Source organism: Microcaecilia unicolor, chromosome 2, assembly GCF_901765095.1.
Source record: "Microcaecilia unicolor chromosome 2, aMicUni1.1, whole genome shotgun sequence".
Taxonomy (NCBI): Eukaryota; Metazoa; Chordata; class Amphibia; order Gymnophiona; family Siphonopidae; genus Microcaecilia; species Microcaecilia unicolor.
The window spans coordinates 63,900,210-63,913,563 of NC_044032.1; the positions used below are offsets into that span (position 1 = coordinate 63,900,210).

The 13,354-nt window shown below is 43.7% G+C and overlaps 1 protein-coding gene across 1 annotated transcript in view; it reads left to right on the plus strand.

The window, feature by feature from the left end:
- Positions 1-11,116, plus strand: part of SEC11C (SEC11 homolog C, signal peptidase complex subunit) — a 70,846-nt gene extending 59,730 nt beyond the window's left edge. The window contains exons 5-6 of the mRNA XM_030192995.1: positions 9,993-10,050; positions 10,966-11,116. Coding sequence (XP_030048855.1) covers positions 9,993-10,050; positions 10,966-11,019 — 112 coding nt within the window. The 3' untranslated portion in view covers positions 11,020-11,116. The remainder of the gene's footprint in view (positions 1-9,992; positions 10,051-10,965) is intronic.
- Positions 11,117-13,354: the final 2,238 nt, after the last annotated feature.

The window sequence follows — 13,354 nt, forward strand, 5'->3', positions numbered from 1 at the left end:
TGTGTGTGTAACAGAGATACCTCCCCCTCCCTGTGGTCTCAGCACCCCCTCCTCTGGTCTCAGGATCCCCTCCCCCCTCTCAGGTCTGAGGACCCCCTCCTCCCCTCTATAGCAGAAGGTGGATTTTGAGCGTGGCCTAGTTATTGTTTTGTTAGGGAGTGTGTGAGTTGCATGAGCAATCAGTGCTGCCATTTTGGTGTTGGGGGTTGTTGGGGGGTCAGGTTTCTGTTGTTTGTGGAGGGGTAGGGGGGTCATAGGGTGTATGTGGGTGATTGAGATACATAGGTGTGTGTGTGAGTGAGAGAGTTGCTGTCTGCATGGCAGAGAGAGAGAGAGAGAGAGTATGTGTGTGTGTGTGTGAGTGAGAGAGATGTAGCTTTTGCATTTGACAGTTTTGGGTATGAGGCTGTTTGTGAGGAAGGTTGCGACTGGATTTTGGGTGGGGGGTGAGTCACATGGGATCTGTAGATGTGTGTGGGTGTGTGAGAGAGAGAGAGATGTTGAACTCTTACACTTTCTGTATTGAGGGGGTTGGAGGAGGGAGTGTGTCTGTGAGTGAGAGAGAGATTCTGTGTGTGCATGGCAGTGTATGTATGTTGGTGTGGGGGGTTGTGAGTTTGGTTTTGTGTATGGGTGTGAGTGGGTGATGCTGATTTTGCATATTGCATGTTGTTTATTTATTTGGGCGGGAGGGAGTCTGGTGGAGCTGGGTAACTTGTCTGCTTTCGCTCTGGGGTCTGGCATTGCAGCTCAGCCTCTCCTCCTTTATAGCAAGACTTTTTTTTTCTTTTAAAAAGAAGGGGGCGGGGTGGGAGGAAGAAGACACTATGAGCTCCTGAGAAGTTCAGCGTAGGGGATAGAATGGCATTTTAGCAAAGCGTTGTTGGGCTGTTCCTTACTGATTGCTGCTTTATTCTCTCCCACACTTTTGATTTTGGGGAGAGAGAAGTAAAGTGTTTTTTTTTTTCTGAACTACTTCTCGCCTTTCTCTCGTGTTCTGCGTTTTCCCGGGGCAGTATGAAGATCGGGGATGACGGCTGCGCTGGGGTGGGGTGGTGTGCGGGTGGTTCGGGAGGTTGGCTGCAAGTCTGTAGCGATTCGTAGGCAGGAGTAGGGAAACACGCTCCACGTGTTTCCCTACTCCTGCCCCAGCCTCGGTCGCAGAGTGCATTGTCCTTGGGGGGTAGGCTCATGGATGGCATCTCCCCGGCTCTGAAGGCTGCGGCCTCCGCGGCGGCTCCTCGGATGCTTCCGTGTCTCGCGCACCCTCTCCCGCTCAGTCAGTTCCTGTCCGTGGGCCGCGCCCCCTGTCACGCAGCAGGTTCTGAGTCTCTCGCGCTCTCTCGTGCGCACGCGTCTGCACCTCCCTCAGTCGGTCCGTCTTGCTTTCGACCGCAGTCCGCGTTCATCGATCCGATTCCCTTCACTGTCTGTGTTCCGCCCTCGACGTCATCACGTCTGACGCGAGGGCGGGGCACAGAGACATGGTGAGTTGGATGGCTTCACCACCATGAAGTAATGAACCCTTCAGGGAGTGTGCTGATGGCTTCAGAACGTTAGCTTCAGAACGTTGAGGGTGCGTTTTATTCAGTGGTGTGCTGGAGCAGGCTCTCACAGGCTCTCGAGAGCCGTTTGTTAAGAATTTTGGGAGCCGGTTCTCCATGGCTACTTTAACAAATGGATCCCAAAATGTGGGCTTGGGCCCCTCCTGAATTCTCTTTTACTTTGCTGGCGAGAGAGAGCCCCCTGTTAACAATTTACCAGCACACCCCTGGTTTTATTATAGTAGATATGAACAAGAGTAAAATCAGTAATGTTCTAATTTCTCAATCATGCTACATAAAAGCAAAATTGACCATCGTTTTCAAGTATTTCTCAAACATTCTTAGGTAAAGCGAAAAGCATACAATATATTTAAAAAAAGAAAATCTGAAAATGCACAGCAGTGGAAAAATGTTTTCAATAAATTGGGCCCTTTTACTAAAGTGCACTAAAATCTGGGTTTAACGCATAATGCAGGATTTTACCATGCATTAAGCCCAGATTTAACGTGGCATTAAGTGCTTGACACCCTTTAGTAAAAGGGCCCCTAAGTTCATTAATGTGGTAGCATCAAAACATTGTGCTATACATAGGGCTGCTCTACCACATTCCACACGTGCACATCATGTTGCTTTTCTAATATGCTTCCCATTTTTGCCCTGCTCCCACAATCTGCATTATCTCAGAGAACTGAATTTATATGAAGTAGATGAGATTTGACTTTTTTTTTTTTGTTTTTTGAGGGGGTTTTTTTTTTTCATTTTCCCTTCCTCCACCCTTGCTTCCTCCTTGTTTTCTTTAGACCAGCAACTCTTAAGTTAAGTTTGATATTGTTATATAAAATGTTTTTATTATAGTATGACCATATATTGTGGTGAAGCATGTTTCTTCAAGGAAAAGCAGGATACTGTAGTCTTACATGTGGGTGATGTCATCTGACGGAGCCCATGCAGAAATGCTCACCAGCTTATTTACAACAACTTTTTATAATGTTGCACGGTGCATGCGCATGCATCTTCTGCCTGCCACTCATGTGGGACCTAGCCAGTCAACTCAACTCGCATCAAATTTGGTTATTATTCTAGTTTTTCTTTAATTCACTGTGTCAGTCCTGTCATTTGTCATGCAAGGGCAGTCTGTAAACCCCCTTTCATTCTTCATAGAAGCTTCCTTTATTTTTTGCAGCCCATCTAGGTTGTATTTAAACCTTGGGTACCTGACTGAGTAGTTACTTTACTACTGCTATTATTCTTTATATATTCCAGAAAAAAAGATTCCCAGTGGCTTTAAAAAGTGTGCCAGGTGTAACAGGGCCGTATCTATTATAGATACTCATAACTGGTACCTTCAATGCCTGTGTTAGAACTAGGAGCAGGGTTTTGGTACTGTATGCAGTTCTGAATCTGAATTGGGACCAGTGTAAGGTAGAAGATTTGTCCAAATATTTGGAAAATTGTTTGCTAACAAAAGATTCCAGAATTTTCATAAAGAATTGTATGCTTGCCACCAGGCAATTAGTTTGCTGTAGAGGTTTTGTCCAGACTTGAGCTGTTCAAGCGGTATGAGAACGATTTTGCCCATATCAGAAGGAAGCGAGCCTGATTCTAGTAGCCTATTAATGCAGTCTGTTAGTCATTGAACAACCTCAGTCGGAATGGCTTGGAACAGGAATTCTGGGCATTGATCAAGGGAGCAGTGCAAGCGTGAGCATTTCAGTAGCAGTGATTTTACGTTTTCCATTGAGAGTGGTTGGTAAACATCCCATATCTGATCTGATTTAATTTCTTGAATTGGACATAAACCATAGCTTGCTCCCGAGTCAGAGTGCTTTTGGCTAGGTCAGATCGGATTTGTATGATCTTGTTCGCAAAATAGCTAGTTCTTGAGCAGAGGGACCTGCTTGATGCGTATTATTGTCAATGTTGGTGGAGGTTAGACTTCTAATTAGGGTGAATAGTTTTTTTTTTTTTTTATTGTCGAGGGTATCCTGGCCCACTGAACTGCTGTGATATTTTTGTTTGGAATCGGCTACCTTTAGTTTGTAGCGATGAAAGGCAAGTTTCCAATTGGATTTATCAACAGTGGAGGAGTGGTCTAGTGGTTAGGGTGGTGGACTTTGGTCCTGGGGAACTGAGGAACTGAGTTCGATTCCCACTTCAGGCACAGGCAGCTCCTTGTGATTCTGGGCAAGTCACTTAACCCTCCATTGCCCCATCTAAGCCGCATTGAGCCTGCCATGAGTTGGAAAGCGCGGGGTACAAATGTAACAAAAATAAAATAAAAAAATATCTTTGTTTTTCCTCCATTGTTTTTCAAGGCATTGACAGTTCAGTTTCAGCTGAAATAGCTCTTCAGAGAACCAGGGAGATTTTCAGACTGCCTCAACCTTTTTGGTAGTAACTGGAGTGATTTTATCTAACACAGATGAAACATGTGTCCCAAATAGATTTTACCGATTCTTGTGTAGGGATTTCAGGGGTAAGGGAGTCTTCTAGCTCAGTCCAGAAACTGGATTAATTGATTTTCCCTCTAAAGGTTATCATCTTAAAAGGTTGATGCTTGGACAGGCTCGACAGGTGGATATCAATAGTGAAGTCTAATTGGAAGCGATCTGACAAAGGTATAGGCTTCCACTCAAATGAGCTGATCAAGCTGGTGGGATAAGAAGTAAGGAAGTCCAAAGCGTGGTCTTGTTCGTGAGTTGCATCCTCCACAAACATGGTGAGTTCACTCATCCTCAAGAACGATTTAAGGTTATGAACATTCATTGAGCTCCGATTTCCGTGGTTCCAGGAGGTGCATCAAGAATGCATCGATCACCCTTAACATTAATCACTGATAGAAGCCATAAAGCTCAGTCATCCTCCAGTCTTCTCCCAAGGAAGAAGATTCATCCTCAATTTCATTGGTGCTGAAGGACAAAGATGCTGGAAATTAGGCAGATGCCAAGTCGCACTGTCTTTGGTCCCCTTTGAAGCATGGTGCTGAGAGGATCAGTGCCCTTGATGCATCCCCGATGTGAGAACCGCTTATCCTCTTCTGCACTGGAGGGGTTATGACATCCTCTAAGGAGCCAAGATGCACCCCAAGTGTCTTAGGAGGACGTGGCAGTTCCGACTGTGTTACCCTAGTCATTGTCAATAGCAGCCTTCAAGGTGCAATTCATGAGGAAGTTCAAACACTATATGGAATGCATATTTGCCTGGCTTCGAGAGCATTGATGCTGAGACTCAAGGCAGTCAACTGATTCTCTAATCCTGTTCTCTGCGTGCAAGGGATTCATCGACACAAAGCCTTGAAGGGTATTGGATGTACCATTGTTGATCTCCAGCCCATCCAGAGAGAAGGAGGGAGCTTCCCCTGTGTACAGACGATCACTGGTGTTTCACTCAAGCATTTCCTACAGAGTACTTTTACAAGTAAAGAACACTCCTGGGTATCTGAGGAAGAGCCAGAAGTCTTCACGGAGGAGGGCTTCACTTTTCTCCTTTCAGTTCTCTACCCACTACACAAGAGACATAAATCTCCCCCACTGGAGCTCTCATTCATTGATTTTGTTAAGTAGATGGCGAAGTCCATTTAATATCCTTTGGAGACTGAGGATGAGCCTAGGGCAGAAACTTTGAATATCTTCCAGTTCGATAATTCTCCCCCCACCCCTGAAAGTTGTTACAGTGCCCATTTTCAGAATACTGAAGCAAGTATAGACAAAGATGTGAGAGACCCCCCCCCCCCCCCCCCCCCCCCCTTGTACAGCATGTTAACAAGAAAGCTGGCTGTGTGTAGAATCCAAAACGCTCCATGATTTGAGAAGTTAAGCTTCCTCACCATTCTTGTGTTGAAAACATCCAAAATGAAGAGCCATTTTCCAAATTGAAACGTCCAAAATATGAACACAAAAAAAGCACGCAGAAAGCATTTGTCTGGCATCATTTGTACAAAAAAAAATGGCTACTCAGGCATCATTGCAGAGCAGAGGAGCAGCCTGGTGGTCAGTGCAGTGGACTTTAAACAATAGAACCCAGGTACAAATCCTAGCTTAATTCCTTTATATGTTGTGAGCCCTCCAGGACAGAGAAAAACTACTATAATAGCCATTACGCTTGCAAGTGTTTCATAAATTCAGGTACAGTAAATATTTCTGTGTTCCAGGAGGGCTTACTGTATAGAAATAAAAGTTAAAGTGGGCGTTACACCTGGGTCCCATTTTCAAAAGTCCACTATACTGACCACTATGATACTCCTTACACTTGCTTGCTGCTCTATTAGGAATGACCACAGTACCTAGAGCTGTTGTAGAGTCTGGTATCCACTTTCACTTTTGGTAGGGGGTCAGTAACCACTGTGAGATTAAGGAAGGGTCATTCCTTCATCCCTCCAGTGGTCAGCTGCTCAGTCAGGGCACCTTTTTGTATCCTGGATGTGATTGAAAGTGATCTGGTTAAGTGTCCTTTCTTACCTTTCTTCCCGTTCCATTATTGCTGAAAGACGTCCTAAATTTGGGTCTGCCTTAGTCCCACCCAGAACATGCCTCTAACACGCCTCCTTGCTATTTGGACAAACTGCATTATAAAATGCCCAAATTCTGCCTTTCAAAAATCATGATGTGGATGTTTTTGGCAGATGCACATTTTTTGGGCCATTTTGAGATGTCCATCTGCTTCAAAGTGAGCACCATAGTGTCACCCCCTGCTGGTGGTATGTGCATGAGGGCCCTATCAATGTGGAGTGGAGGAGTGGCCTACTGGTTAGGGTGGTGGACTTTGGTCCTGAGGAACTGAGTTCTATTCCCACTTCAGGCACAGGCAGCTGCTTGTGACTCTGGGCAAGTCACTTAACCCTCCATTGCCCCATGTAAGCCGCATTGAGCCTGCCATGAGTGGGAAAGCGCAGGGTACAAATGTAACAAAAATAAATCTAGTCAGTGGCAGATGGTTGGATCCTCTTTTCAGATCATAGGGTCATGATTACTTTAACTAGAAGACAGTTTCTCAAAATGTTACAACAGAAGCCTTTATTAAACCCTTTTTTTTTTTATAGCAGGCTAGCCACAGAGAGCTTGCTTGATCAGTATCAGGTTCTCTTTTGTTATAGCATTTGTATTGTCCCTTGTTTGTCTATCTCCTGGAGGGAGAAAAAGGAGAGAAGGTCCCATCTTGTTGGGCAGACTGGATGGACTGTGCAGGTCTTTTTCTGCCGTCATCTACTATGTTATGTATGTTACCCACTTGCTCCTTTGGTACAGTCCTCCTACAATGAACTTTCTCCAGAGCTGAGCAGCAAATAAGCTCTAGTCCTGCATTCCTTAACAGAAGGAGATAATAGAAAAAAAAACCCTCAAAACCTCAAGGAAATATCTCAGAGCTGTCCTGTTGGTGGCTGAGACAGAAACTGCCTTTCCCAGCATCCTATATTATCTTCCTCTGGATTGAGCTTGCCTGTAGAACTGAGTAAACTAGTGCTTGCCCCTCCCTTGCAGCTCACAGAATCTTGTCTTATATACTTCCTCCCAGAGATCTGTTTCAGGCTGTCTCGGGTGAAGATTTTTATATTTTCCTAAAACAGAAGGATTCTCCCAGTCTTTGGACTGGGATTTTTTCAGGAGTGACTTTCTATACAATCTGTCCCCAAGGCTTCATACCAGGTTTCTAATAGTCTTACATATACACTCTCGCTTCCCTTTTGGAGTTGTATTCTATAAACTAATAACTCTTCTGGATAAGTCCCACGCGACAGCAGCAGGTGAGAAGACATGCATACATTTGTGGTGCAACGTTGTTGTAAACAGGTTGAGAGTGTTCCCATGTAGGCTTGTTTGGAGGTCAACAATGTAAAAGTATGTATCCTGCTGTCCTTGGAGAATACCTGCTACAGGTAAATAACTTTTATATGAAATAATGGAAAATTAAAATATATATATATATATATTCCAAGAGGCAATCCTGGGCCACAGTGGCTCCATTCATATTCAACCTGTTGGCAAAACCAGGTTCCAAGTGACCACAAATGGTGCAGAATTTTAAGCAGCCAAATGACCAAAGCACCTGCATTTTTTTTCTGCTTAAATATACATGCCTTGTTCTGTAACCTCACTGATTTATTCTTTAATTGTGTAGTTTGGTTTGGCAAAACATTTTTGATCTCTTGGGTTCTCATGCCGCGCAATCTAAAAACGATCTACGAACTAACGAACTTCCGCAAACTACTGAAGACCCATCTCTTTCATTATCAAGGCATACCAAAAAGATCAACCAATGTGAATATACACAGCTCCTCCACATACATCCAGAACTGTCTTACAATATCTGCTTGCTATACCACTATCACGTTATATCATTATCATGTTACCCAAAATCCTTCTTGTTATACTACTATTATGTTTTTTCATTATCATGTTGTCCAAGATCCTTCTATAACACTAAATGTCTATTTTCTAACATATTTCCACCACTCATGATGTATTGTAAGCCACATTGAGCCTGCAAAGAGGTGGGAAAATGTGGGATACAAATGCAACAAATAAATAAGGGGTTTCCCAAGTTCACTGTCCTTTTCACACTGGCTACATTTAACATGATTTTCTGATATATTTCATTGGGCTTACAACTTATTTCTCTCTTGTTCTTCAGTTTATTTACATATGTCAGTTGACTTTGTCATGATGATGGACATTCTTATCTTTGGCAATTCCTCTCTGTGTGAATCTATTGAGGTTGCTTAGTATTAGTTTCTTACTTTTAACTGTGGTTCTCTAGAAGCAGCCTGATGTTTCACAAAGCAAGCCCAAGTTTTACCCTTTTGAATTAAAGCATTTGCTGCCAAGTTAGTAGGTGCCTAGCTCGGGATTTCTTAAACCTATCCTGGAAACCCAAAAGCCAGTTGAGTTTTCAGGATATCCACAATGAATGTACATGAAAGAAACTTGTGTACACTGTTTGAAAATACGTGAGAAGGTTTCAGATAGTCTGGCCTAGTTCCTCAGCATTCAGTTTAAAGTCTTAAAGGTTCTGAACCATTAAGTTGGGATGCTCTTTTGAAATGGCATAAGCAATCATGTGACCCATCTGCAAATTCATTGAGCCTCTGCTATTAGAGACCATAATTTGTACTGCCTATATTATACTGTTGTCTGTATCCATAAGGCAGGGGTATGGGGCAGGATATAAGTTCTAAATGAAATTTTCACTTTCTACTGCATCCTTTTTCTGTACCCGCGGTCCTCCAGGGCCATAACCTGGTCACATTTTCATGATTTCTGCGTTGAATGTGTGTGAGATTCATTTGCATATACTGTTGTATGCGGATGGATCTCGAGCATGTTCCTTGTGGACATCTTGGGGACTCCAGTACCATGGTTGCTCACCCCTGGAGTGTGGAAAACCAGGATTCAAATCTGCTTCTTCCACTGACACTCCTTGTTATCTTGGCCAAACCATTTTATCTCCTGTTGCCTTCCAACCCACATAGACCGTAAACCCTTCAGGGCAGGGGAATTTCTTAAAACATAAGCTGCTTGTGGCATCACTTTTGGGGAGGTGATTCAGAAGTCCAAATTCCCTTTCCCTTAGTCTGTTCTTGACATGGACATAAGGAAGCCATTGCTTGCCCTGGGATTGGTAGCATGGAATGGTGCTACTAATTGGGTTTTTGCCAGGTACTTGTGACCTGGCTTGGCCACTGTTGGAAGCAGGATACTGGGCTAGATGGACCATTGGTCTGACCCAGTATGGCTATTATATTCTTATAAGAGTACTTCTGATGCTTATCTTCCAGCATTTTTCACATTTGACAAACTGTTCAGCATGCCTCGGTATCTCTAGACTCCCTTTTAATTTCAATTTCTTCATGGTTACAGTAGCTGGAGACTCCTTCCTCCTCCTTTTCCTTCCATTATCTTCTCTCTTCTCACTATTGACTTCCTTATTCTTTGAACTCTTAGCTGTGGTTCTCTCCATTTGCTCCCACTTTTTCTTGCCACCTGTTTGGAACCCTCCTTCACTGCTCTGAATCTGGGCAAACTTTTATTATAACCATTCCCACGTTTTCAGCTACCATCGCTAAAGTTGTTAATTGTCTGTGCTCTCTACCTCACTTAGCTTCCTTTCCTCTCACTATCTTATTGACCCAAATCCAGCAAACTAGAGGCTCTCCCTATGATTTATATCAGTGGTTCCCAAACCTGGTCCTGGAATCACCCCAGGCAGTCAGGTTTTCAGGATACCCACAATGATTATTCATGAGAGAAATTTGCATGCACTACCTGAACTACATGCAAATCTCTCTCATGAATATTCATTGTAGATATCCTGAAAACCTGACTGGCTAGGGTGCCTCCAGGACCAGGTTTGAGAACCACTGATTTATATGATTCCCTTAATAAATTTTAAATTGATCTTATTATGAAATGTAGCTGAGTTTATCTTGTGTTTTCCTGTTTTCTTCCTGTTCAGGTTTTTACCTTATGTTGGGATGGTTACTATTGTGATGAATGATTATCCAAAATTTAAGGTAAGTAATGTCTTTTATTTTTCTCAGAGAGGTAGCCATGTTAGTTTGTACCAAAAATGACATAGAGGCTGGTAGTACTAAATCTGTTTTTCCACAGAAGATAACAGTAACGAGTGACCCAAACCAGACCTTCAATCCCAGGTCAGCAGAGGCTAGGCATGCTGCAGAGGCAGTGTTCACAGCTCCATGGATGGATAGGAGGGAGTGATTGTCATCACTGAGAGTGGCAGCTGAATTTGCAGCTTATGATACAAGGTTCTGGAAGGAGCTCTGTTGCTTGCCCTCCAGCCTATGAACCATTGGGATTGATGTTAAAATCCAGTTAACCAAATAAGAGCCTCTTGCCTAGTTAGCTGGTATTGAGCAGGCCCCGAGGGAACATTCAGCAGGTGTAGTACAGGATAGTGCCACTGAATATCCCTTCTAATATTTAGAGTAGAAACCAGCTATTGTGAGGGCGGTCTGGGGACGGAGTTGGCACAGCTTAATGTAGCCAGTTAAGGGCTGAATATTGTCACTTATTCGGTTACGTGCTGGCCGTCCTCACCTGGATATTTCATGCCAGTAGCCAGACATGGCCCTGAATATCTGGGCATAATTTCTGTAGCGACGGTCAGTGTTTAAAAAAACGTTAACCACCATGAGCTGAATATTATCCCTATTGTTACTGTGACCAGGCTAGGAACAGTATGTAGTGTTGAGGTGGACCTATATTAAAATAGAGGGAAAATCCCAAGACTCTTTACTTTTGGTACTGAATTTTGACTCGCTATTTTACAAAATTCTTGTGTAGTAATTATTTCCTATAGGAAGGTGTTGCATTCTCATTTGAGCAATGTATTATTTACTTTCCTCATTCCAAATGATTTTTTTTTAAGATGGGAAAGAATATTTATATTTGTGTTCTCTCCACAGTATGCTGTTTTGGCAATAATGGGTGCTTTTGTATTACTGAAACGGGAGTCCTGAAATGAGAAGAAATAGTTGACACTGGATTCAAATGGATTTTATGGAAACGGTTAATATATTTGATCTTGCTCCCTTAATAAAATAATATTGAAAAGATTGTTCTTGGCCAATATATGTTCTTTTGGAGTAAATGCAATTATCCATATATTTGGTTTATTTTTCAAACTTTTTATTGCATTGTGGTCCAGTTGTTTTTGGTTTATTATGAAGTTGTCCTGTTCAGACTGATGAAAATAGATTTGGTCATGTTTCAATAAATCAACTTATTTTTTTTAATTTGGTCTTATTTACAGGCATACTTTCACTTTTGTCTTTTTTTTTTTTTTTTTTGTAATTCCTAGGAATAAGTTCAGCATTTTTTTAATGAGGTAATTATGTAAAGGAGTTTTTTTTTTTTTTACAGAAACAGGAAAGACAGGAAGTCTAAAGCTCCATAAAGTAATCCAAAGAACCCACAACAGTGGAGACAGCAAAAGCACCGAGTAGCATGCGGTCAAACATTAAAACAGTTTGTTATTGTAATAATGAAGAGCTGTTAGTGTTTGACCGCATGCTACTTGATACTTTTGTTGTCTCCACTGTTGAAGGACATTTTACACACATAGGGGTAGATGCATCAAGCAAACGTAAAAAAATCAGAAACGTTAAAACCTTTACCGAATTTAAAATAACGAAGCATGCTCCAAAAACACAGCCCCAAAAAGTTTGGTGCGGTATTGGAAAGAACGATGCACCAATCCCCGTCGGTAATCGGCTCGTAAAGCATGCGCAAAGCAGCCAAGCGTTATGCTGGCTGCTCTGCGCATGCCAGAAACGTTCAAAACACAGTCAAATCGCAAGCACATGGCTCCCAAATCAAAATAAAAATAAAAAAAGGATCGGGAGGGGGCAAGGGCGCTCATCAGGAGCGTCCTGTACGGACGGCCTTGCCCCCCCCCCACACACACTTTCCGCCGCTCCCCCCACCCCGAAAAAGCAAACTTCTAGAAGCCCCTGCCCCCCTCCCTTCCTCACTACTCTGTCACCTCAGCTCCGCCTCCCGACATCCTCCGTCCGCGCCCCGCCCCCTTTTGGGGTCGTCGCCGCCATTCCTCTCCTCCATCGGGCCCCCCTTCCTCTTACCGGGCCCGTGCAGCGCCTCTCTCCTCTGTCCGAAGGCGCTGCACGGGCAAGAAGAACGCTGAATCAGCTGATGCCTGCCTTCGCGATGGCGCGTCTTTCTCCTGCTGCGCCCGCCCCTGTCTGACGTCAGTTACCTACGTAGGTTACTGACGTCAGACAGGGGCGGGCCCAGGAGGAGAAAGACGCTCTATCGAAGCTAGGCGAAGGCAGGCATCAGCTGATTCAGCGTTCTTCTTGCCCGTGCAGCACCTTCGGACAGAGGAGAGAGGCGCTGCACGGGCCCGGTAAGAGGAAGGGGGGCCCGATGGAGGAGGGGAATGGCGGCGACGACCCCAAAAGGGGGCGGGGCGCGGACGGAGGATGTCGGGAGGCGGAGCTGAGGTGACAGAGTAGTGAGGAAGGGAGGGGGGCAGGGGCTTCTAGAAGTTTGCTTTTTCGGGGTGGGGGGAGCGGCGGAAAGTGTGGGGGGGGGGGCAAGGCCGTCCGTACAGGACGCTCCTGATGAGCGCCCTTGCCCCCTCCTGATCCTTTTTTTATTTTTATTTTTTTATGTGTTTTCTGAGGTCCTTTGGACCAATCACAGCGCTTTTAGCTCTGCTAATGCGCTGGGATTGGCTCAAAGTTTGTTTATTTTTTCACTTAACACTTTTTCCTGGCACAGAGCTGTCCTAACGAGAGGTCCAGACCTCTCGTTAGTTTTCCTGCCTTTTTCCTGCGTAAAGGCAATCGGAAAAGGTTAGTGCATGTCGTTTCAATGGGGTTTTCACACTAATTGCTCATCTCCATTCCGTTTTCGTTAGCTGCTACTACCGTCGAAAAATAGGCTTTAGTGCATGGAAAGGATCGGAAATTCTTCCTTAAGGGCTCATTTAACGATGAAAAACGTTTAGTGCATCTGGGCCATAAAGGGCTAGATTCTATATATGGCACTGCCCATGGTAAATTCTGATAAGCAAAATACAATCTACAAGTGGTCAGTGAAACTGGTCTTTTATTTTAGAATTGCATAAGCTATTTTGTTAACAAGGTGGAGGTAATGAATCAAATTCATGGACAGTAAAAATACAAAGGATAGGGGTCTTTGGTTTGCAGGATGCAGATAGTTTTGCAGATCTGCAAAACATGTCTAATACATAAAATTATCAATATGGACAATACTGAGTCACTTTATGTAAATTAAACATTCTATATTCCATTCGTGAGCTGGAGGAGA